Genomic DNA, 26,094 nt, shown 5'->3' with positions numbered 1-26,094 from the left:
TGAGGAATGCTGCTTCGGACTGACAGACAGAGGAGGAAGGGAGACAGAAAGAAAGAAGAAAGACAACAGGGCAGGGAGTACACAGAAAGGACAAACAGACAAAGGGGGCCAGAGACAGACAGAAAGAAATACAGCGGGAGTCGCGACAGGAGGGGTGCGGGATGCCGCAGAGGGAACTTTTCCAATGGGTGCAACTGGGCGGCTGTTGGGAACCTCTGATCAGGGGCAGAGCAAGGTAAGTGTATCATAGGGATAAGAAGGAGGAGGGGGGGAGAAAAAGGAAGGAACGCCTACTGCTGGACAGGGGGAGAAGGAAAGAAGTGCTGATGGACAGGGAGGGGTGAAGAAAAAGGAACAGAGGCCTAATGTTGGACAGGGGGAGAAGGAAGGTACTGCTGGACAGGGGGGAGGTAAAACAAAGGGAGAAGACTGCTGCTGCATAAGGAGAGCTGTGAAGGGGTGGTGGTGGACACAGGGGAGGTAAAAGGAAGGGAGAATGGACAGGGGGAGCAGGCAAGGGGTGGTGATGGACAGCCAAGGAAAAAGAAAGAAAGCGGCTAAGGAGAGAGAGAGAAAGAAATAAAGAGAGACACACACACATATATTCTAGCACCCGTTAATGTAACGGGCTATAAGACTAGTTATATAATAAAATAAGAATAATCTTACTGGGTCAGACCAATGGTCCATAAAGTCCAGTATCCTGTTTCCAAAGTAGCCAATCCAGGTCACAAGTAACTGGCAGAAACCTAAATATTGTAGAAGCAACATTCCATGTTTCTGATCCCAGGGCAAGCAGTGGCTTCCCCCATTCTGTCTCATTGGAAAATTGTTAGTCTACTAGGTATGTGACTCATCTTAGATAATTATATTTTGGACATTTATTTCATTTAAAGTTTTTTTTCTTTGTTTACACAATTGAGGAAAAAAGTAGTGTTACGGTTATGTTTGCAATATATATTAAATTTTACATATGAAAAAGGAATAAAAATTTGATGATAATAGCTGATATCAGATTAGAACTATTCTTTGGATTGGTCTTTTATGGGTGGAAAAGCAAAATTCTGTAAGTTGTGTTCCCATCATATTGATGATGCAGACATATACCTGATGCAGACATTATACCTGACTATCTCTGGACAAAGGTAGCTAAAGTCACCAGAAAAAAATAGGGTTTTAATTTTGGTAGAGCAAACAATTTGTAATACAACTACTCCAACACCCAATGATATGGTGAGAACAGAAGGATCACTTGACAGATTGTTACTTCTGTCTGACAAGTGCATTTCGTTTCTCTGTTAAAAATAAGAAATCAATTGAATACCCCAATCTTCCTTTAACCATGAGACCAGTACTTCATGACAGTCTTCCGGTACTGAAGCCACCAGAGAAATGAAGCTTAAACAAAATTGAAGAATCTGCAATGCACCATCCAAGCACTGACAGTGACATTGATCCTGATTTTGAACCAAGTACATCTGGTGAGTCTCATCTTATAACACAGTCAGAATTAAATGATCTGGTTAGGGAATTAGGTTTGTCAAAAGCAGAATTATTGGGTTCAAGACTGTAGGTAATGGTGTTTGCTCTTGCCAGGTACAAAAATTTCTGTCTTTCGAAGCTGCCAAGATGATTTAACAAATTTATTTGTACAGGTTGAAAACCTCTATATCTGCACTGACATTGAAGGATTGTTCACAGTTTTGGGTTGTATGCATGACCCACAGGAGTGGTGTCTTTTTATTGATTCTTCAGTGTTAAGCCTAAAGGCTGTTTTTATTATACAATAGCAATGTCTACCCGTCAATACCTATTGGCTATGCTGCACACATGAAAGAAACATATGAAAACATAGAATTGCTGTTAAAGCATAACCAATACACAAAGAACATTTGTGATGATCTTAAAGTAGTAGTTCTGCACTTGGAATGCAACTTGGATATACCAAGTACTGTTGTTTTATTTGTGAATGAGACAGCCATGCTAAGGAGTTGCATTGTATTCAAAAGAACTGGCCACTGTGTAAGAATTTGGTTCCAGGACAGAAAAATGTGGTACATGAACCACTTGTTGACCTGACAAGGATATTTTTGTCTCCTCTTCACATAAAACTTGGACTGATGAAAAATTTTGTAAAAGCGATGAACAAGGAAGGCAAAGGTTTTCTATAAGACGGATGTTTCCAAGAATAATTGACGCTAAGATTAAGGAAAGCATTTTTGTCAGTCCACAGATCAGACACAACATCGATAATGAGATTTGAAAATTGCCTGGAAAGCATTCGAGGATGATTTTGAGAATTTTCTTGGCAGTTACAGAGCACCAAACTATATTCAACTGGTTGACAAACTTTAGAGCATATAAAACTATGAAGTTCAACATGTCACTGAAGATGCACTTTCTACATTCACACTTGGACTTCTTCCCCGCAAATCTTGGTGTAGTCAGCGATGAACATGGTGAAAGATCTCACCTGGACGCTGCAACTATAGAAAAAAGATATCGGGGCAAATGGAATCCAGACTGACTATTGTTGGACACTGCAACGACATGCACCAGACACTGAGTTCAAATGAAAATCAGCAGGAAAACACTTTAGCCATGGCGAACTGTCACAGCGTATCGGAAACTTTCTGCATGAAAACATGTTATAGTTTATTAAAGATACCATCATGTTTCTCAAAATTCTTACGTGAAAGTCAGTGGTAAATTATATTTGTATTTATTTTGAACATAATCACCAGTTTGTTTTAAAGAAACAAAAACTTTGGAAAAAATTGTTGTCAAGTGTTTTCTTACCCTTAAGAGAGTTTAGTTTCAGTGGTTCATACTTAGAGGTTGGTTCTTTGTAGTCGGTATGTGTGATTAATTGTGTGATATCAGTTGGAAATGACACTTGAGGGGATGTTGGTCAGAGTGGGTTATGCTGGAACGAGTCTGCAAGTAGAGTGTAAGTAGTGAACGTGGTGGAGAGGTTACTTTTGAGTTGATAGAATAGTTATATAGTAGTGAATTGTAGGTTAGTCTCTATGTATAGGGTAGGAGTGAGTTTGTGATACTTAACTGGGGTGATGGGAGGATTGGAAACAGGAGACTTAATTAGTGAAGACTTCCTTAAATCAGGAACAGCTGGAGGGTTGAGAGTCATGCCTAGTAGTATAAAGACATAGCACAGGAGTTAACTGTGTTGGGCCCACTGGGAAACAATGATCATAACATGATTGAATTTGAACTGAAACTGGGAGTAATGTCGCAAAAGAAATCTACTGTAGGGGCATTTAATTTTCAAAGGGCAACTATGAGAAAATGAGAAAAATGGTTAAAAAGAAGCTAAAAGGATCGGTTGCAAAGATTAGGACTGTAAACCAGGCATGGATGTTATTTAAAAATACCATCATGGAAGCCAGACCTGATGTATTCCACGTATCAGCAAAGGTGGAAACAAGAGGAAACAAGAGCCGGCGTGGTTAAAAGGTGAAGTGAAAGAGGCTATTAGAGCCAAAAAACTATCCTTTAAAGAATGGAAAAAGGATCCAAATTAACTAGCAAGTTAGATGCAAAGCATTAATAAAGACAGCTAAGAGAATATGAAGAGAAACTTGCAAAAGAGGCAAAAACTCATAGCAATTTTTTTAGGTACATCAGAATCAGAAAACCTTTGAGGGAATCTGTGGGACCGTTGGATGACCAAAGAGCGAAAGGGGTGCTCAGGGAGGATAAGGCCATAGCGGAAAGACTGAATGAATTCTTTGTTTCGGTCTTTTCGGAAGAAAATGTAAGAGATCTACCTGAACTGGAAATGGTTTTCAAGGATGATGATGCGGAGGAACTGAAAGAAATCTCGGTGAATCTGGAAGATGTACAGATCTGCTGTTAGTGATCTGTAACCTGTCGCTAAAATTGTCTGTTGTACCTGAAGATTGGAGGGTGGCCCATGTTATACCGATTTTTAATAAGAGCTCCAGGGGAGATCTGGGAAATTACAGAGGGGTAAGCCTCACTTCGGTGCCAGACAAAGTGGTAGAAATGATTATAAAAAAAATTGTGGAATATTTAGACAAACATGATTTAATGAGACGGAGTCAGCATGGGTTCAGCCGAGGGAGATCTTACCTCAAAAATTTGCTTGACTTCTTTGAAGGTGTGAAAAAACATGTGGATAAAGGTGAGCTGGTTGATATAGTGTATCTAGATTTTCAGAAAGCTTTTGATAAAAGTTCCTCACAAGAGGCTCCTGAGAAAATTAAAGTCATGGGATAGGTGGCAAAGTTCAGTTGTGGATTAGGAATTAGTTATCAGATAGAAAACAGAGGGTAGGGTTAAATGGTAATTTTTCTCAGTGGAGGAGAGTAAACAGTGGAGTGCCGCAGGGGTCTGTACTGGGACTGGTGCTGTTTAACATATTTATAAATGATCTGGAAATTGGAACGACGAGTGAGGTGATTAAATTTTCAGAAGACACTAAACTGTTCAAAGTTGTTAAAACGCATGCGGATTATGAAAAATTGCAGGCGGACCTTAGGAAATTGAAAGACTGGGTGTCCAAGTGTCAGATGAAATTTAATGTGGACAAATGCAAAGTGATGCACATTGGGAAGAATAACCTGAATCACAGTTACCGGATACTAGGGTCCACCTTGGGGGTTAGCGCCCAAGAAAAGGATCTGGGTATCATTGTAGACAATATGATGAAACCTTCCACCCAATGTGCGGCAGCAGCCAAAAAAGCAAACAGGGTGCTGGGAATGATTAAAAAAGGGATGGTTAACAAGACTAAGAATGTTATAATGCCCCTGTATCGCTCCATGGTGTAACCTCATTTGGAGTATTACATTACATTACATTAGTGACTTCTATTCCGCTCATACTTTGCAGTTCTAGGCGGATTACAAAAGAAGCTAGCTGGACATTTCCAGGAAAAACTACAGTTTAGGAATTAGGATTACAAAATAGTTAACTGGACATTTCCAGGAGAATTGCAATTTAGGGAGCTGTATACATGGTTGATACTTTGGAGAGAAGAAATTACAAGAGAGGGTGAGACTTTGAGGGGGGGGATTTACAAGGGAGGGGAGGGGAGAGGACAGGGGAAGAGTTAAGATATCTGGTCTCCTTATCTCAAGAAAGATATAATGGCACTAGAAGTTCAAAGAAGAGCGACGAAGATGGTAAAGGGGATGAAACTCCTCTCATATGAGGAAAGACTAAAATGGTTAGGGCTCTTCAGCTTGGAAAAGAGACAGCTGAGGGAAAATATGATTGAAGTCTACAAAATCCTGAGTGGAGTAGAACGGGTACAGTGTATTGATTTTTCACTCTGTCAAAAATTATAAAAGACTATGGGACACTCATTGAAGTTACAGGGAAGTGCTTTTAAAACCAATAGGAGGAAATTTTTTGTCACTCAGAATAGTTAAGCTCTGGAACGCGTTACTAGAGGATGTGGTAAGAGCGGAAAGCGTAGCTGGTTTTAAGAAAGGTTTGGACAAGTTCCTTGAGGAAAAGTCCATAGTCTGTTATTGAAAAAGACATGGGGGAAGCTACTGCTTGTCTTGTATTGGTAGCATAGAATATTGCTACACCTTGGGTTTTGGCCAGGTACTAGTGACCTGGATTGGCCACCCTGAGAATGGGCTACTGGGCTTGATGGACCATTGGTCTGATCCAGGATGGGAGGGCTTAGGCTTCAGAGATGTGTGCAGTAGTGCTGCCCAATTCGTTTTGGTGAATCAATTCGTTGTTTTTTTAAAAATCGGGCTTGCTAATTCAACCAGGTCTCCTAAAGCAGGAGCGGCAGTGCTGCCTCTTGCTGGCCGTCTACTGCCGCTGCTGCTCCTGCTTTAGAGTGCCCCTCTGCTGCAGGCATAGGTGCTCTTTGTAGTGTCCTCCGGCTTCCCCCCTGACTTACCTTAAGCTAATTAGAGTAGCCTCCAGAGGATCACCGGTGCTGTAGCAATCCTAGGAGGCTGCCATCGTCCTCCACAGCACGTTCCCTCTGCTGTGATCCCGCCCCGTAAGCTGGAGTCTTAGTTTGTAACAGTGTCTGGAAGGATTTGAAGATACAGCATGAGCACTGAAGTGTAGGAATTAAGAAGCATGGAGAGGATGGATAACCAGGCCAAGTTTTGTTCAACATAACATTGCACATAGCATCATCTCTTAATCTTCTGTGACACCTAACATATATGTCCTACCACTCTCTTGGTAGATTCTCTTCTCCCTAGGTTTGCTTTTGCTTAGTTTGAAAAGACACTGACAGATCAAACACTTATGAGAGCAAAGTTTCAGTTAAACTCCTTAAAATCTAAGGTGTGCTAATGGATTTAGTGTGCACTAAATGCCAAGTAGCCCATAGGAATATAATGAAGTACATAGCATTTAGCACTTGCTAAATCTGTTAGCGTGCCTTTGTAAAAGGACCCTTAAGCTTAAGAAGTTGTGTTTAAACAGAAGTCACATAATCTATCATAGTAAATTGTTTAGAAATGCTACCTGCAAAAAACAATTACAAGTAATTACATTTTACTCCACCTCTTTTTGTTAAATCTAATCTAATATTTGTGTGTCAAGCACACCTAACCAGGCTCTAGGCAACTTGAGGAAAGGAGGAGCGAAAGGGGGACAGGAAACATAAAACTTAGGCAAATTAAGTAAAGGTCAGGTGCTTATGTTTCTAGAAGAATTAGTTGTCGAAGAGTGAAGTTTTCAGTTCCTTTCAGAATAGGGTATGGTTGGTTTCTGTTCTTATAGTCACTGCAATGTCATTCCAGATTTTGACTCCGAGGAAGGTGAACATAGACTGGAAGATTCTTTGTACTTGAGATTTTTTGTTGAGGGGAGGTTCAGTTGGATCCTGTTGAGAATTCTGCGTGAGTTGGACCATGCATCAGTTAAGAGTTTTGATGAGTGGGACTGCTGAGTTGCCATAGATAATGTGATGCATGATACTGGCTGTTTTGAATTTTATACGAGCTGTGATGGGTAGCCATTGGAGTTGTTTGCGATAGGTTGAGATGGAGTCATATTTTTTCAGACTGAAGATGAGTCTTACTGCAGTATTTTGGATAAGTTGTATTTTGGGGGTGAGGGTGGCATTGATTTACAGGTAGGCGGAATTGCAGTAATCCAGTTGGGATAGAATTATCATCTGGACAATGGTGGCAAAGTGATATTGGTGGAAGTATGGCCTGATGAGTCTTAGCTGTTTAATATTGAAGAGGGTTTTCTTTCGAAGATGGGATACTTGAGGTTCCATGGATAATGTAGAGTCTAGTATACAACCTAGAATTTTAGAGGTTTTTTCTACCGCAAGTATGCTGCCCGATTGAAGCGTGATGCTTGTTGGCATTGTTTGTTGGACATTGTAGAAATAGAGGACCTTGGTTTTGATGGCGTTTAGTTTTAGTTTTTGAGCGGTTGCCCGTGCTGGATTTTTTCTATATTATCAGAGATTTTCCTGGTAATGTCAGCCTGATTTCCAGCCACTGGTATGAGGAGTAAGATGTCATCTGCGTATGACATTATGCTCTCATCTTCAAGTTGGATGTCTCCAAGTGAGCTCATGAACAGGTTGAAAAGAATTGATGAGAGCGGTGATCCCTGCGGTACTCCACAGAATGCTCTCCAGTTGTTGGAGTAAACACCATTTTTTTGATGGTGTATTCTCTGTTCATGAGGAAGTCAATGAACCAGCGCAGTACCATATCTGTTACCCCTATCTCAGAGAGTTTTGTTAAGAGTAATTGATGATTGACTGAGTCAAAAGCTGTGGATATGTCAAATTGAAGGAGTATGGCTTGGCGGCCTGTACTTAGTAGTTGTTTGATTTTGGGTCAGGATGAAGAGCTCTGTGCTGTGCTGTTGTCTGAAACCGAATTGTGTCTGATGGAGGCATGAATGTTGCTCTATGTATGCTGTTAGTTGCGTGCTTATGTGGGTTTCAAGAAGTTTGGTGAGAATGGGGATACCAGCGATGGGCCTATAATTTGAGGGAGTGGCGAGATCTGTATTAGAAGATTTAGGAATTGGGGTTAAAGCTATTTTTCCCATTTCTTCCAGTAGGCATCCTTGGTTTAGGGATTTATTCAGAAGGGAGTTGATCCATTTCCTTGGGCGCTGATGTGAGGAGGTATTGGTATTGCTTTAAATTTTACACACACACCCATATACACTTGAGGGCCATTTAACATTAAAAGGAGATGATAAAATTGGGTATTCAGTTGTTTTAAAGCACTAAGACTCCATTTTATTGTTTTATGTGTACACCCTTTAAAAATGTCTCACTGTCCATGGAAATTCTTTTTATTCCATAGCCATTCCTATCTTGGCCAAGACTACAGTACTCAGAGAAATACAGGAAAAATTTCATTGGACCAAATAGATACTGTGAGTATTGTGCTGTTCTTAATTTTTATTTGAAATTTTTATAGCATTATGGAAGGGCTAAATTTAAAAATAATTTTCCTTTATCTTGTTTCCTTTTTTTTAAATGAGGGAGGTGGTGAACTGAAGGAACATGCTGAGAAAGGAGAAAAATCTATTGAAATAGTTAGTCAAACATAGGAATGAACATGATATCTACTAATAAGTAAAAAAGAGGCATGAGGAGGTTGGACTCTGATTCCTTCTCATAATAAACATTCTGGAAGGACCAAAAATACACTTCAATGCACATTGTAAGAAAAGAGAAAAATTATATACCAGTAGATATAACTTTTTCAAATGGAAACACTACATTGAGATCTCCTTACCCAAAGATATTAGAGATTACTGAGAATTAAAACTACAGACTCTAGATGGTAATGACTGAATATAAACATCCCAGATGGATAAAAAACAATTTCTTACCCTTAAAAGAGTTTGGCTCCAATGTGTTCTATAAGCATTAAATTCTGTTATATCCACTCAGGAGTCTGCATGCAAAGTGATCATTCCAGTGGCTTTCTTTTTTGGATTAACATATCTTGTAGGAGCAAGATTGTCTAGGACTGCTGATGTCGAGTCTTGCAATGTGATTATGGATCTATCTATATTTGTGTCCAGAATTCCTCTGGTGGTATGTTGCCTCGTCTTGTCAGGTGTTTAAATATTGGGTTTTGAGATAAGGGTTTTAGGAAGTTTTAGTTGGAAACCAAGAAGATAGCTGGCTCCCATATTATAAGGTGTACCAAGTGGGATGGTAAACCTTGAGACATGTATGAGATAAAGTCTAGACAGTACCCTCCTGTGTGGGTTTTTTTGCATGGAAAAGTTGAGAACTTTAATTGCTTTTGTAAGATTTAAAAGGAGCACATTTTGGAGTTTACCTGGTCTTCGAGATATAGATTTAGATCTCCGAGAACTTTTAGGTTGGAGATTATGGTTGTAACATGCGAGATTAAATAGTTTCCATTCCATATACTATGGGCTCCTTTTACTAAGCTGCGCTAGCGGTTTTAGCGCACACATAGATGCTAACGCCACCATTGAGCTGACGTTAGTTTTTGGTACGTAGCGTGGGGTTAGCACGCGGGGCAATGTAGTGCACGCTAAAAATGCTAGCACACCTTGGTAAAAGGAGCCCTATGTTTCAGTTACCAGGTGGTCTGTAAATTAGCAATATGCCTAGCTCTTTTCTACCTTCTGGATTTTGCATACCACAGACAAAATAGGCTTAACCTCCTATAGCTATGCAGACAATATCACCATTGTCCTTCCTTTTGATCAGCTAACGTCCACCATAACAGACACACTACACAGAATCTAGAAACAGTGGCAACATGGATGAAAGACCACAAACTAAAACTGAACCCAGACAAAACAAAATTCATACTTCTCGAAAAAAAATAAAACCCCAACCATAACAAACCTAGTAATAAACTCAATCACATACCCCATTCAACCCACTCTAAAACTTCTGGGAATGACAATAGACAGATGCTGCACCATGCAACCACAAATCAACAAAACAATACAGAAATCATTTGCGGTCATGAGAAACCTAAGGCAAGTTTGAAAATTTTTTGACAGAAAACGAATTCCAGCTCATGGTCCAGTCCCTAGTCCTAGGTCTCCTTGACTACTGCAACATCCTATATCTCCCCTGCAACAATGATAAAACAACTACAAACGGTACAAAACACAGCCCTGAGACTAATCTATTCACTAAAAAAACATGACCATATAACCGAGGCATACCTCGACTTACACTGGCTCCCAATTCAAGCAAGAATACTATTTAAATTCTATTGTCTATTATTTAAATCCTTAAATGGTGACAGCCGAGCCTTCTTGAACAACCGCCTAATCCAAACTACCACAACCAGACACAGGAGACACAGGAGAACCCAGACACCATTCACATACCCTCCAATCAGAGACATCAAATGGAAAAAACTATACGATGGCCTTCTAGCCACACAGGCAGCAAAACTAGACCACCAACTCTCCAATTTACTAATCACGACCCCAGACTACAAAACTTTCAGAAAAGAAATAAAAACCCTGCTATTCAAGAAATCCATGAAGACTAGCTAACACCATATGAAACATTTCAATCCTCTGAAGCAACCCGCTTTACTCTGTAACACCTCTGGACATGTCCAGAAATCCTCTTCTGTAATCCACCTTGAACCGCAAGGTAATGAATGGCTGAATAAAAATCACTAATGTAATGTAATATTCCAATTACTGATCTATTCCAATTACTGGTTGCATTATCTATTAGTTTTAAGGAGATAAAGAACCTGTATAGGATGATTTGTCCCACTCCTCTCTTTGAATCATGCAATGAAGCTACTAAGTATTAGATTTAAAACACACCAGAGAAAATATTTCTTCACTCAATGTGTAATTAAACTCTGGAATTTATTGCCGGAGAATGTGATGAAATCAGTTAGCTTTGCAGAGTTTTAAAAAAAGTTTGAATAATTTCCTAAAAGAGAAGTCCATAGGCCATTATTGGGTAAATCCACTGCTTATTCCTAGGATAAGCATAATAAAATCTGTTTTACTACTTGGGATCTAGCTAGGTACTTGGGGACTGGGTTGGCCACTGTTAGAAACAGGATACTGAGCTTGATGAAACTTCAGTCTGGCAGCAATTATGTCCTTATGATAAACAAAGTACACAACCATCTCCAGGCCCTCCAAGTAGCCGAGTAAATAGGATATTCATGCAGAGGAGACTGCAAAAATCATAGTGGGGCATGCAACTGAGCACTAAAATGCAAGAGGGACAACAACTGAGTTTCCACTGAAATAAAGGAAAGGTAAGCAATATCCTTAAACCAATCATTCAAATGACCCCAAGCTTCCTTTATCTTGGAGGGGTGGGGGGGAAGCTTCCATCGCATAAGACAATGTAGACTTTACCCATTCCAAAGAAACGTATTCAATAATCGAACAATTTCATCAGACAAGTTGATAGCCACATAGCGGGAGGAAGAAAGGATTGGCTGGTGACCTGCCTACCAGGAGCCAAGGTAGAAGATATAGTGAGCCGCATCGACAGGATCATTGATAGCGTGGAAGGGGGGAGATACGGTGGTGGTGATCCACATGGGGACAAACAACATGAGCAACAGGAACTACAGCAGGGAAACACTGAAGGACCAGTTTCGGATGTTAGGAAGGAAGCTGAAGACCAGAACGCCAAGGATAGTGTTCTCGGAGATCTTGCCGGTACCCAGGGCCGACGGGAAGAGGCAGACGGAGCTTCAAGCAGTCAATGCATGGATGAGGCACTGGTGTGAGGAAGAAGGATTCCACTTTGTGTGCAACTGGATGACATTCTGGGGGAAGACCAAGCTATATAGGAAGGATGGACTCTACCTCAGCAGAGATGGAATGAGGCTACTGGCAAGCAACATCAAGCGAGAAATTGAGAAGTTTTTTAAACTAGGAAGAAGGGGAAAGCCGACAGCTGACCAAGAGTCGATGGTTTGGGAAACAGTATACCCAGAAGATACCAAGATACTCTCTCCCCCTCCCAATATCCTCCCTTCAAAATTGTTTCAGACCTAACGCTCTTAATTGTATTCATCTTCCTGGAAACGTCTAGCTATCTTCTTGATGTATTGGGCCCAATGTCTTTAATTGTATCCCTCATCCTGGAAATGTCCAGTTATCTTTTGATGTAATCCGCTTAGAACTGCAAGGTACAGGCGGAATAGAAGTCATTAATGTAATGTAATGTAATTGCGGGGAAGACTCACCGGATCATAGGCAAGAAAGGGAAGGAAATGCAAGAAAGTAACAGGCCGCAAACTCAAGTGTATGTACACGAATACAAGATGCCTAAGGAATAAGATGGAGGAATTGGAAGCTATGACACAAAAAGATAACCTTGATATCTTCGGCATCACGGAAACATGGTGGAAACGAGGAAAACGTTTGGGAACTGTGCTACCAGGATACAAGCTATACTGCAGAGACAAGAGTTGGACAAAAAGGTAGGGATATTGCCCTATACATCAAAGAGGGAATTGAGTCTCCCATAGAGAACTTTTTAGTCGCTCTTCTCTGGACCCTTTCGAGCAGTACTGTGTCCTTCATGTATGGCGACCAGTGCTGGACGCAGTATTCCAGGTGAGGGCATACTATGGCCCGGTACAGCGGCATGATAACCTTCTCCGATCTGTTCATGATCTCCTTCTAAATCATTCCTAGCATTCTGTTTGCCCTTTTCACTGCCGCCGCACATTGCGCAGAAGGCTTCATCAACTTGTCAACCAGTACTCCCAAGTCTCTTTCCTGGGGAGTCTCTCCAAATACCGCCCCGGACATCCTGTATTCGTGTATAAGATTTTTGTTACCGACATAAATCACCTTACACTTATCCACGTTGAACCTCATTTGCCATGTTGCGGCCCACATATCTAGCATGTTTGTCACGTTGTAGCTCTTCGCAATCCTCCTGCATCTTTACTACTCTGAATAACTTCTTATCGTCCGTAAATTTAATAACCTCCCTCGTCATACCAATTTCCAGATCATTTATAAATATGTTGAAGAGCACAGGTCCAAGCACCGAATCCTGCGGCACTCCTAGTGACACTTTTCCAGTCCGAATATTGTCCATTTACCCCCACTCTCTGTTTTCTATCTGCCAACCAGTTTTTAATCCACGTGAGTATTTCACCCTCGATTTCATGGCTCGCAATTTTTTGAAATAATCGTTCATGTAGAACCTTGTCGAATGCCTTCTAAAAATCCAGATATACAGTGTCGATCAGGTCACCCTTATATATCCGCTTATTTACTTCCTCGTAGAAGTGCAGCAAGTTTGTCAAGCAAGATCTTCCTTTGCTAAAGCTATGCTGGCTGGCCCTCATCAGATCGTGTCTGTCAAGGTGCTCAATGATGCAGTCCTTTATCAGTGCCTCTACCATCTTTCCTGGTACCGATGTCAGACTCGCCAATCTGTAGTTTCCTGGATCACCTCTCGAACCTTTTATGAATATTGGCGTAATGTTCGCCACCTTCCAGTCTTCCGGAATCCTTCCCAATTTGATTGATAGATTTGCTATTAGTTGAAGTAGTTCAGCTATAGCCCCTTTCAGTTCCTTGCTTACCCTCGGATGGATGCCATCCGGTCCTCGGGATTTATCATTTTTAAGCCTGTCAATTTGCCTGCATACCTCTTCTAGACTGACCGTCAACCCTGTCAGTTTCCTGACTTCGTTTCCCGCGTATAGCCTGTCGGCTTCCGGAATGTTGTGTATATCCTCTTCGGTAAACACAGAAGCAAAAAAATGTGTTCAGTTTGTCAGCGATGGGCTTCCTCCTCCTTTAGCACTCCCTTTATTCCATGGTTATCCAACGGCCTCACTGCTTCCTTTGCGGATCGTTTCCCCTTAATATAGCGAAAGAATGGCTTGAAGGTTTTTGCTCCTTAGCTATTTTTCCTCATAGTCTCTGTTGGCCCCTCATAGTCTCTGTTGGCCTCTGTTGGCAGTAAGCCTTATGGCCTTATGAATGGAGGCCATGCTTTTTGTCATTGCAGCAGTGACTCCAGGATGTCATTGCAGCAGTGACTCCAGGACAGTTTCTTGCCTCTTTGGATCTTACAGAAACGTGTTTGCACATTCCCAATTTTCCGGCCCATCGCAGGTTCATGTTGGTTCCGGCCCATCGCAGGTTCATGTTGGAACAGCTTTATCAGTTCTCAACCCTGTCCTTTGGACTGGCTTCAGCACCCTGGACATTCACTAAGGTGATGGTAGTGGTGGAGGCTTACCTGCAATGGACGGGTCTCCAGGTGCACTCTTATTTAGAGGACTGGCTGATCAGAGCCCCTTCATTGGCCGAGGAACGCCGCACATTGGAGTGGGGGCTCCAGGTGATTGGAGACCTGGGTTGGATTGTCAGATTCAGAACATGAAGAAAACCCTCCCCCCAAAAGTGACAAAAATGAACCATCTGATGCCCACATGCTCACTTGGATACATGGGAGTTCCTTTCGGCTTGGCAGTGGGATGCACGTCTCTACCAGTAGCCTGCTGACAGAATCTGTGTGCTCAGCTTTCTTCCCTTCTGAAGTGGCCTGCTCCTTCGGCATGGGATTATCTTCCAGTTCTGGGATCATTGTTTGCCACACTGAATGTGTTTCCTTGGACGAGAGCGCACATACCTCCTCTACAACCTGCTTTGCTCTTGCACTGGGTTTTACATAGGGATGCCTTGCAGACCCATCTACTTTGGGCTCTGGAAGCTGAGCCATCATGGCCTGAGGGGTTCTTCTGCAGTCACGCTACTGGAGCTTTCCACTACACTTTGCCTTCTGAATCGTGGTGATGCCAGATGCCAGCCTTCAGGGCTGGGGAGCTCATTGCAATCGTTGACCTGTTCAGGGGAGCTGGACACTCTCTCAGCAAAAGTGGTCAATCAACCGGTTGGAGCTTGAAGTCATTCAACTAGCTCTGACAGGATTACAGAAGATGCTGAAAGGCCAAGTGGTCCGGGTCTTCTCCATTAATGCGACAACAGTAGCTGCCATCTCTGTCGCCAGGGAGGAATCAAGAGCATGCCTCTGGTTCAGGCAGCCCTAGCGCTGTCGGCAGCGCAGGTGGTGGGAGTAGATGGCATTCAAGCAGACTTCCTCAGCAGACAGACTCTGGATCCAGGCAAGTGGGTCGTGTCCCCAGAGGCGTTCCAAGCAATAGTGGAGCACTGGGGAAGACCCCGCTTTGACCTCAGGACCACTGCAAGAAACAAGAAAGCGGTTTGCTGCTTCAGCCGATGAGCTGAGCTTGAAAACAGGGTAGGGTTAAATGGCCATTTTTCTCAATGGAGGCAGAGAGAAAGAAATGCTAGACTGGTTGAGGGAAAGGAGGGAGAAATGTTGGACTGGGAGGGGAGCCAGAAAGGAGGGGAGATGTTGGGATTGCAGGGGGCAGGAAAGAGGAAGGGAGAGAGAAATGTTACACTGGTGGGGAGGAGAGATGACTCGAGGAAGGGAGAGATGCTGGACCATGGAATGGAAGGGAAGGAGGGGAGAGAGCGATGTCAGACTGGGAAGGAGAGGAGAGAGATGCCAGACTGTGGGGAAGGGAGGAAAGGAAAGAGAGAGATGTCAGACCACTGGGAAGAGGGAGGGAAGGAGAGAGATGTTAGACCATGGGGGGGGGGGGAGGGAGCAGAGGGAAGAAGAGAGATGCCTGACCATGGGAGAAGAGAGAGATAGGTAGGGAAGACATGGAAAAGAAAGGAGAATGTTAAAAGTTAATGCCAAAGATGGATGCAGGGCAGAAGGTGAAGGAGAGCAAAACAATCATTAGATAAGAAGGCCCTAGAAACACAGTTAAGAGCACAGACATAAGGAAGTGCAACCAGTGACTGGGAAAAGATGGTTAAAAAAATAAAATCACCAGACAAAAAAGGTAGGGAAAATGATTTAATTTTTAATTTAGTGATTGATATTGTAGCCAAGCCGCTTTCCTGGACGGGACTCAACGGCATCTCTAGCGGCTACAGCAAGTAAGCACAACAGCGTGTGACCCGGCCTGGAGTCACCCTGCAGGACCGGACTGACAAACAAGTGGAACTTACAATAATCCAAAAATCAAAACACCAAGAAAGGATAAATGGAAAATGCTTCACTTTTACTTGGTAAACAAAAATGTCAGAATGTCACCAATAATGCACAAAGCAAAAACTCAAAAGAAGGCAAATAAATAAGGCAGAAAAAGTTCCAACTTTTTTCTCTTCTTTAACCTCAGTCAGTAATGTTTGAGCTAAGGCTCTCCTTAGAGCCAGCACAGCCTGTATTCCAAAACAGGTGCAAAATCAAATTCCAGTCATATATGTTACTTTCAAACAGTTCACAGTTTCTCAAAATAAAGTCTTTAGCAGCAATTTGTAGTTCTGCTAGGATTAGGAGAATGTCTTAGATTTGCTAAAAAAGCTTTTTCAAAGGCTTTCAAAATTACCTCCCTGGGTGACAGCAAACCTCTCCCTAGAGACACTCCCAGCTTCACAAAGGAAAAACCAAAATAGTAGAGCTCAAACAAAAACAATCTCAAAACCAAACAGTTACAAAACAAAACTCACTGTTTGAGGTTTACTGCTTGTGGCTGGTGGATAAACCAACCTCCATGGCTTCAACAGGAGGCTCCAATTGTTCAGGCAAGAATTCTTGTATCTCCATTGGAAGCTCTATGTCAGACAAAGATTCATTCAGGGCATCTCCAGCTTCCTGTACCTCCATAGGTGTGGCTTGGTCGCTCCTGTTTGGACCAGGGAGAAAAGGCCTAAACCTTCTCCCTAGCTTGCCTGCCTCTTTGTTCCCCACTGCTGGCTTTTCTATCCTAGGGACACGCCCTAACCTAGCAGACCCAGATACTCACTACCTACTACCTTCTCAGCCAGCTCAGGCTCTCCCTGGTGGTTGCTGGGGAAATTATCATCATCAGGGCCAGGACGGATCTTGTAAACTCCCTTCCTGGATTTACCCTTTCCTTTACCTTCTGATTTAGCTGGGGCGCTGACAGGCGCTGAGCCTGTCTGGTCACAATATGTATCAGTTTTGAGAATTTATATTTGCTGTATATTTTGTTTATATATGAAAAATGAATGGAAGAAATTGCATTACAATTAGTTATGGGGGTCGGGGTCTGGAGCAGAGTTTGGGTGGTTAGGGGTACTCTGTTGATATTTGTTAGACTTAGGGGGTACTTGGCTTGAAGAAGTTAAGAAACACTGTCCTAGAGAACTTTTTAAGACGTATGTAAAAAAAGTTTGCAGTTGTCCTTGAATTATAGTGATATTATAATGTCTTATATTCCTAAAGAATCCAGGGTAGTTAATCCAGAAGGAAGCATGGATAATTTAAATTCTCTAGATAGCTTAGATCTTCCTAAATTTATTATTTAGTTTTATTTATTTTAATTTCTTATATACCGCTTCTGTTTAAAGTGGTTTACGTTCAGGTACGTCTCCCTATCTGTCCCAGTGGGCTACCAATCTAACTATGATACCTGGGACAACGGAGTGGTAAGAGACTTCCCAGGATACTATACTTAAAAGGGTGACCTTATTAGTATCTTTGTCTTTAGTGGAAGAAAGATGTTGATTTTGAAAACTTATTTTCAGAGAAAGGAGTACCTTATGTACGGTACTCGGGCATACTCAAATAAGGTGTATAGCCATCTTGTTACTAAAGCCAAATGTTTTAGCAGTTAAGGCACATTTCTTTTTAAAATCTCCTTGCAAATGCCTGGTTACTTGGGGTTATAGTTATGTATTTTTTAGAACCAATGAATCTTGAAAGCTGTTTTGCAAATTAAACATAGATTACCTCTACCTAATGTTTATACAGGTGGATTAAGGGGTTATTGATTAGATTGGGCCTGTCAGTGTTCAGATTACATAGAAACATAGAAATAGACGGCAGATAAGGGCCATGGCCCATCTAGTCTGCCCACCGCAATGACCCTTCCCCACCTAACTCAGTGAATAGATCCCACGTGTCTATCCCATTTAGCCTTAAAATCAGGCATGCTGCTGGCCTCAGTGACCTGAAGTGGAAGATTATTCCAGCGGTCAACCACTCTTTCAGTGAAAAAGAATTTCCTGGTGTCACTGTGCAGTTTCCCTCCCCTGATTTTCCACGGGTGCCCCCTGGTTGCCGTGGGACCCTTGAGAAGGAAGATATCCTCTTCCACTTCGATGTGACCCGTGAGATACTTGAACGTCTCGATCATGTCTCCCCTCTCTCTGCGTTCCTCGAGTGAGTAGAGCTGTAACTTATCCAGCCTTTCCTCGTACGGGAGATCCTTGAGACCCGCGATCATCCGGGTGGCCATTCTCTGGACCGACTCCAGTCTCAGCACATCTTTTCGGTAATGCGGCCTCCAAAATTGCACACAGTACTCCAGGTGTGGTCTCACCATGGATCTATACAATGGCATAATGACTTAAGGCTTACGGCTGACGAAACTCCTGCGTATGCAACCTATGATTTGCCTTGCTTTGGAGGAAGCTTGCTCCACTTGATTGGCAGCCTTCATGTCCTCACTGACGATCACCCCTAGGTCACGTTCTGCTTCAGTTCTTGTTAGGATCTCGCCATTTAGGGTGTAAGTCTTGCATGGATTTTGGCTGCCCAGGTGCATGACTTTGCATTTTTTGGCATTGAAGCTGAGTTGCCAGGACCTAGACCAGCGCTCCAGTAATAGTAGGTCGTGCATCATGTTGTCGGGCATTGAATTTTTGTCTGTTGTACTCTTGGCCACTACATTGCTTAGTTTGGCGTCATCAGCGAATAATGTTATATTACCTCGGAGCCCTTCTGCCAAGTCTCTTATGTAGATGTTGAACAGGATCAGGCCCAGGACGGAGCCCTGTGGCACTCCACTGATCACCTCCGTCGTTTCGGAGGGGGTGCCATTCACCACTACCCTCTGAAGCCTACCCTCAAGCCAATTCCCAATCCATTTCGTCAACGTGTCGCCCAATCCTATAGAACTCATCTTGCTCAGCAACCTGCGGTGTGGTACGCTATCGAATGCTTTGCTGAAGTCCAGGTATACGATGTCCAGGGACTCCCCAACATCCAGCTTTCTCGTCACCCAGTCAAAGAAGCCGATCAGGTTGGATTGGCAGGATCTCCCCTTAGTAAATCCATGTTGACGGGGATCCCGTAGATTCTCCTCGTTCATGATCGTATCCAATTGGCGTTTGATTAGAGTTTCCATTAGTTTGCTCACTATTGATGTGAGACTCACCGGTCTGTAGTTTGCTGTCTCCATCTTGGAGCCTTTCTTATGAAGTGGAATGATGTTAGCCATTTTCCAGTCCAACGGGACGTTACCTGTACTAAGGGAGAGATTGAAGAGCGCGGATAGCGGTTCCGCCAAGACATCACACAACTCCCTGAGCACCCTGGGGTGTAGGTTGTCAGGCCCCATTGCCTTGTTAACCTTGAGCTTTGACAGCTCGCAGTAGACGCTGCTGGGCGTAAACTCGAAATTACTAAACGGATCAGCTGAGTCAACCCTTGTTTGCAGCTGAGGACCAAGTCCCGGTGCCTCGCGGGTGAAGACTGAGCAGAAGTATTCATTTAACAGTTGGGCTTTTTCCGAGTCCGTTTCTGCATAGTCTCCCTCTGGTTTCCTGAGGCGTACTATCCCACCTGAGTTCTTGTTCCTGTCACTGATATACCTGAAAAAGGATTTATCTCCTTTCTTTATGTTCCTTGCTAAAGACTCCTCCATGCGGAATTTGGCCTCCATAACTGCTGTTTTGACTGCTTTTGACTTGACCAGATAGATTTCTCTGGAGTCCTGCTTCCCTGATTGTTTGTAAGAGATGAATGCTTTTTTCTTCTCCTTGATGAGGTCCGAGATCTCCGCAGAGAACCACTGTGGCTTATTGTTCCTACTCCGTTTACTTACCGATTTAACATAGCGGTTTGTTGCTTCCTGTATGGTGGCTTTCATAGTTGACCACATTTCTTCCACGTTATCGGTTTCTGCTTGGCTTTGTAGCGCCTGGTGAACGAAGTTCTCCATGTCTTTGAAGTTTGTGTCCTTGAATTTAAGGACCTTGGTCAGTGTGGTAGATTTAGTGAAACCTTTCCTGAGATTGAACCATACCATGTTGTGGTCGCTGGAGGCCAATGTGTCGCCCACCGAGACCTCTGTGACACTTTCTCCATTGGTAAGTATCAGGTCTAGGATTGCCTGATCCCTTGTTGGTTCCAACACCAGTTGCCTTAGTCTTGCTCCCTTCAAGGAGTTTAATAGCCTCCTGCTGCTGCCTGAAGCAGAGGAAAGCATGACCCAATCCACATCAGGCATGTTGAAGTCACCTAACAATACTGTGTCCCCACGCAAGGTGATATTCTCTATATCTCCGACTAATTTCATATCTTGGTCATCCTGTTGTCTTGGGGGTCTGTATACTACGCCAAGATACAGGCATTTGTCCTTCCCTCTGGCCAAATTTACCCAAAGGGATTCCCCAGTGTACCGTACATCTGTGATTCTGGTGACTTTAATGTCATCTTTAGTATATAATGCTACACCTCCTCCCATTTTGCCCTCCCTGTCCCGGCGAAGCAAGTTGTAACCCGGTATGACCATGTCCCACCCGTGGGAGTCTGTGAGCCAGGTCTCAGATATCGCCACCACATCCAAGTCGGCATTTGTCATTTCTGTTTCCAGTTCCAAGATCTTGTTTCCCAGACTGTGGGCGTTGACGTACATAGCCCTCCATGTTGTATGTTTGTTACGTCTCAGTGGGGACATTCCTGCTATAGCAACTAGGCCACCTTTAGCATTATTTGCATGTCTTGTACTCTTCCTAGACCCAGAGGTGCAACGTGCACCTTTCCCGGACTCCCCATACCCAGAACTACAGTTTATGCCTAACCCAGACTCAGAATTGTGTGTACCCTGTGGGGGTATTCCCTCTTGAGCAACTTGACTTCCTATAATACAGTTTGCAGTGTGTATTCTGTCGCTGGACCCAGAATTACAATGTGTACTTCTCCTAGTCCCAGAATCACAATGTGCACCCCTCCTAGATCCAGAATTACAGTGTGAACTCCCCTTAGACCCAGAATTACAATGTGTACTCCCCTTAGCCCCAGCATAACAATGTGACCCAGAATTATAATGTGACCCTGAATTATAGTGTTTACTTACTTTAGTCTCCCTTACTTTAGTCTCAAGAAGAAATTGGTAGCTTAGCTCGTCAAGTAGGTTGTTTGTGCCAGTACCCTCCCCCAACTTACCTAGTTTAAAGCCTTGTGAAGTAGGCGGGCTAAGCGGTGTCCAAGGACGTTCTTCCCTCTTCTGGTCAGGTGTAACCCGTCTGGTCCCTGTAATCCTTGCAGTGCCTCTCCATGGTGCAGGAACCCAAAGTTCATCTCCTTGCACCATCCTCGCAGCCAGTCGTTCGCCCTCCGGATGCGATCCTCCCTGGCACTGCCCTTGCCCCTCACTGGGAGATTGTTTTTTCTTTATTAATTGCTACTTATGGTGAACCATTAGAGGTCATACATGACTTGGGCTAGTAAGCAATAATGTGAATCCTATTTTTCTTAAATGTTGAATTTTCTTGCTTTTTTTCTTGAGTTGTGTTGCAACAATTAAAAATTTCAATTAAAAAGAAGAAAGACAATTTCTGATGTATTTAATACTTGTTCTCTTTTAGTTTTGTGACCTCTCATGCTTTTGATAACCTGCTATTTTAAGGTAGATTTCATTTGTAACCTTTTTTATGGTTCATAAATACTTCTGGTGTTTTTATTGCAGTTCTCTACAAAGTCCTTTCCTCTCTGTATGCGTCAATTACATAAAGAACTACATGAAAACCACCATCTCCGCCATGGAGGTCGTATGCAATATGGACTTTTTCTTAAAGGCATTGGATTAACATTAGAACAAGCACTACAGTTTTGGAAGTTAGAATTTAGTAAAGGAAAAGTGGATGCTGAAAAGGTAAAGTGATAATAATTTTAAAATGGTCTAAGCATGACTTCTTTCCCAACAAATATAATGTTGGAGAGGATTATATAAACTAGATCCATGTTCTGCTGTCTCTGTAAGCATAATACCACTCCAAACAAAGTTCAGAAAGTCACCAAATATGGCATGAGGTAAAAATGCTTTGTGTGAATTTAGAAACCAGAAATATTGGATCAGTATTTTTTTAAGAAGGCCATGTTCTTTGAAAAAAAAATATCATTGCTTGTTATGGGAATCTGTTAAAGGCTGTAGAATGCTGAACACTGTTTGATTCTAAATCTCTTTCCATTCTCTACCCCACCCAAAACACAGACAAATATAGGGGGGAAAGATAACTGAATTGACGGACAAAGATGGTGCCAAAATGCACTTAAAAGCTGCTTCCTCTTCACTTCTAAATCTCCCTCCCCCATAGGGGATGGGACTTGTATACCACTTTTTTGTGTGGTTTACACAATCAAAGTAGTTTACATATTTTAGACAGATACTTATTTTGTACCTGGGACAATGAAGTGTTAGGTGACTTGCCCAGAGTCACAAGGAGCTGCAGTGGGAATCAAACTCACAATCTCAGGGTGCTGAGGCAGCTACTGTAATCACTAGGCCAGTCCTTCACAGCATATACCACAACCCTTCTTAATGTACAACTCTACCACACATTATGCACCAACTGGACCTCTTCTTAAATACAAGCATATCCATATTACAAACTTCCCCACTTATACTTTCCCACATACTTCCAGACAAACCCTCACTCCCAACTCACAACCCTATGCACACAGATATTTCACTCACATATAGTGTCTTATAAAAGCCTTTATATCCTTGTACATGCTTTACATTCTGCTGTCTAACATACACAGTTCAGAATGTGTTAAAGTAGTAATTTTATTTCACTGATCTACACAGCATACTCTACACTTTTAACATGAAGAAAAAATATTCAAAAAGTAATTAAGAATAAGAAACCAAAAAGATTTGATTGCATAACAATTTCAGACCTTTTGTCATAGACAACTTAAATTAGCTTACTTTCCAAACTTTGCCTTAACAAAGCCCACAGTAAGTTGCATAGCGTCCAGTAACAGTTGTGAAGTTTGAGTACACTTAGGCAAATAAGCAAGCTGTTTGTTATATGAATATGAAGCAAAGCCCTAAACATGCCAAACATGGAGCTGTTGAAAGGACTCGGATAAAGTTATTCAAATGTACAGATTGGGAGAAAGCTTTAAGGCAGGGCCTTAGTTCTCCAAAGTTAGATTCCTTAACTTTGGAGACAGAATACTGGGATAGATGGACCATTTGTCTGACCTAGTATAGAAACATAGAAACATGATGGCAGATAAAGGCCAAATGGCCCATCCAGTCTGCCCATCCGCAGTAACCATTATCTCGTCCTCTCTTTAAGAGATCCCATGTAGGAAGCCCACACTCTCTTGAATTCAGATGTAGTCTCAGTCTCCACCACCTCTTCCAGGAGACTGTTCCACTCATCTACCACCCTTTCTGTAAAAAAGTATGGTATTTCCTTAGATTACTCCTGAGCCTATCACCTCTTAACTTCATTCTATGCCCTCTCATTCCAGAGCTTGCTGTCAAATGAAAGAGACTCAACGTCTTTATCATATTTCCCCTCTCCCCCTTTTCCTCCAAAGTATACATATTGAGATCTTAAGCCTGTCTCCATACGCCTTATAATGAAGTAAGGCTAGACTCAAGCAGGGCACTGGTTTTTTGACCTAAGGGCCGCCGCATGAGCAGATTGCTGTGCACGTCTGACCCAGCAGTGGCAAATCTTATGTTCTAAGACCACGCACCATTTTAGTAGCCTTCCTTTAGAGCAGGGGTGTCAAACTCAATCACATTAAGGGGTCGAAATCCAAAACACAGGTTAAGTCGCAGGCCAGACCCCGCCCAATCTCTACCCCAGACCCTGCTCCCATAATAATACTAATTATAACACCATTTTTTCCATTCATTTTTCATATATACACACACAATATAATCTTATTAACACACAATGGTAATGGTTAACCACAAAATTAAACTACACAAAAACCACTGTATGCTTCTCAACATTCATTCCTACCAGAACACAGATAACCCCTATGCAAATATGGGACCAAAAACTAAAAGTACTAATATATTTAAAACAAACACCCTAAGATTCAAGATTCTGCATGCAATGCAACCCTTATACCAGGGGTATTAATACCTCCTTATTCCTACTGGCCATACCTCTCCGTATGCACCCTAGCTTTCGCTGTAATCTTTTCAATCTTTTTGGCCACCTTACTATCATCACATACAATCACAACCAATTCTGACTTTTCTGTTGTGCACATAAGTTCTTCACCCCCTAAATTGTTTGGATTTTTGAAGCCCTAATGCATGACCTTGCATTTATTAGCATTAAATCTTAGTTGCCAAATTTCAGACCATTTTTCAAGCTTCGCCAATTCTTTCTTCTTGTTATTCATACCATCTAGGGTGTCCACTCTATTGAAGATATTGGTGGTATCAACAAAGAGGCAAATCTTACCTAATAGCCCTTCAGCAATATCATTCACAAAAATGTTAAAAAGAACAGGCCCAAGAACAGAACCTTGAGGCACACCATTGGTGACATCCCTTTCCTCAGAGCAATCTCCATTGACCACTACCTTCTGTCACCTTCCACTCAACCAGTTCTTGACCCAGCCTGTCACTTTGGAACCCATCCCGAGGGCACTCAGTTTATTTATTAGATATCTGTGTGGAATACTGTCAAGGGCTTTGCTAAAATCTAAATACACCACATCTAGCATGCTCCCTTTATCCAATTCTCTGGTCACCCAGTCAAAGAAATCAATCTGATTTGTCTGACAATACCTACCTCTAGTGAATCCGTGTTGCCTCTGGTCTTGTAATTCACTGGATTCCAGAAATTTCACCATTCTCTATTTTAAAAGTGTTTCCATTAATTTGCTTACCACAGAAGTCAGACTTACTGGCCTATAATTCCCTACTTCTTCCTTACTTCCACTTTTGTGGCGAGGGACCACATCCGCCCTTCTCCAGTCCTCTGGTACATCTAGAGAAGCATTGAAAAGTTCAGCCAGCAGAGCTGCCAACACTTCCACAAGTTCCTTCAGTACCCTTGGATGCACACCATCCAGCCCCATTGCTTTGTCCACCTTTAGTTTAGTTTGGCTCCTCACAAACATAATCCTATGAAAATCAATCGGGGTCTACCACACCACCATCCCTATATGTGTTTTTCTTCTGTGGTTCCGATTCTGGCTCTTCAGCTGTGAACACAGAACAGAAATATTTATTAAACAAGTCAGCCTTATCTTTATCAGTTTCTACATATTCCTCCTCTTCACCTTTGAGTCTCACAATGCTACTTTTACGTTTCCTCCTATCACTAATATATCTTAAAAAAAAATCTTTACCCCATCCCCCATTTTACCGTGCACCGGGAAGGGTTAGGCTTGCTATTCAGTGAAGGTGGGCCTGATGGACGGAGGAAGCATCCGTCTAGCCGTCCAACTTAAAACAAGATACTTTAGGGTCTGGGTGGATTGGGGAGGGTGTCCGGCAGGAGGGACTGGGCATTCTTCCTGCTTATGTTCTTTGGGAGGGGAGAGGGGGTTCCAACAGGAGGGACTGGGCATCTCAGATGTCTTGGGGGCTGGCAGCAGGAGGAATTGGGCATTCCTCCTGCTGTGGACATTCCGGGGGGGGGGGGGCTTTGTGGTTCCAGCAGGAAGTACTGGGCATCCCTCCTGCTGGTAGTCTGGTGGAGAAGGGATGGGTCCCTGCCACTAAACTGATTGCTGACTAAGTCAAAACTACACAGGAGGAAAATAACTTCAAAAATCAAACAAAGTGAAAAAATTCAAGAAAATAAACAAAAAACACGTTAGTGTAATTGCTGTAACTTCTTAAAAGTCCTCTTGTAACTCCATATTCCTTATACTTTAATCAGTGGATAGATTGTGCTCAGCGACATGGAGGAAAAAGGGGATAGAAAGTCCCCAAGAAACCTCACCATCCAATCATTGCAAAACTTCCACCTTAACATACTTTTATATGTGCATGACTTGAAAGATTGTATTATTGAAAAAGCACTTATCTTTTGTATATAGTTCTTTGG

General features: G+C 42.4%; 1 protein-coding gene across 1 annotated transcript in view; it reads left to right on the top strand.

Moving 5' to 3' along the window:
* PRIM2 (DNA primase subunit 2) overlaps nucleotides 1–26,094 on the top strand; it is a 280,515-nt gene that overhangs the window by 185,150 nt on the left and 69,271 nt on the right. Inside the window, 2 exon segments of the mRNA XM_033936564.1 lie at nucleotides 8,313–8,385; nucleotides 21,741–21,926. Coding sequence (XP_033792455.1) covers nucleotides 8,313–8,385; nucleotides 21,741–21,926 — 259 coding nt within the window.

The sequence above is a fragment of the Geotrypetes seraphini genome, chromosome 3 (assembly GCF_902459505.1).
Source record: "Geotrypetes seraphini chromosome 3, aGeoSer1.1, whole genome shotgun sequence".
NCBI classification, from domain to species: Eukaryota; Metazoa; Chordata; class Amphibia; order Gymnophiona; family Dermophiidae; genus Geotrypetes; species Geotrypetes seraphini.
This window is presented reverse-complemented; position numbering and strand designations above follow the sequence as displayed.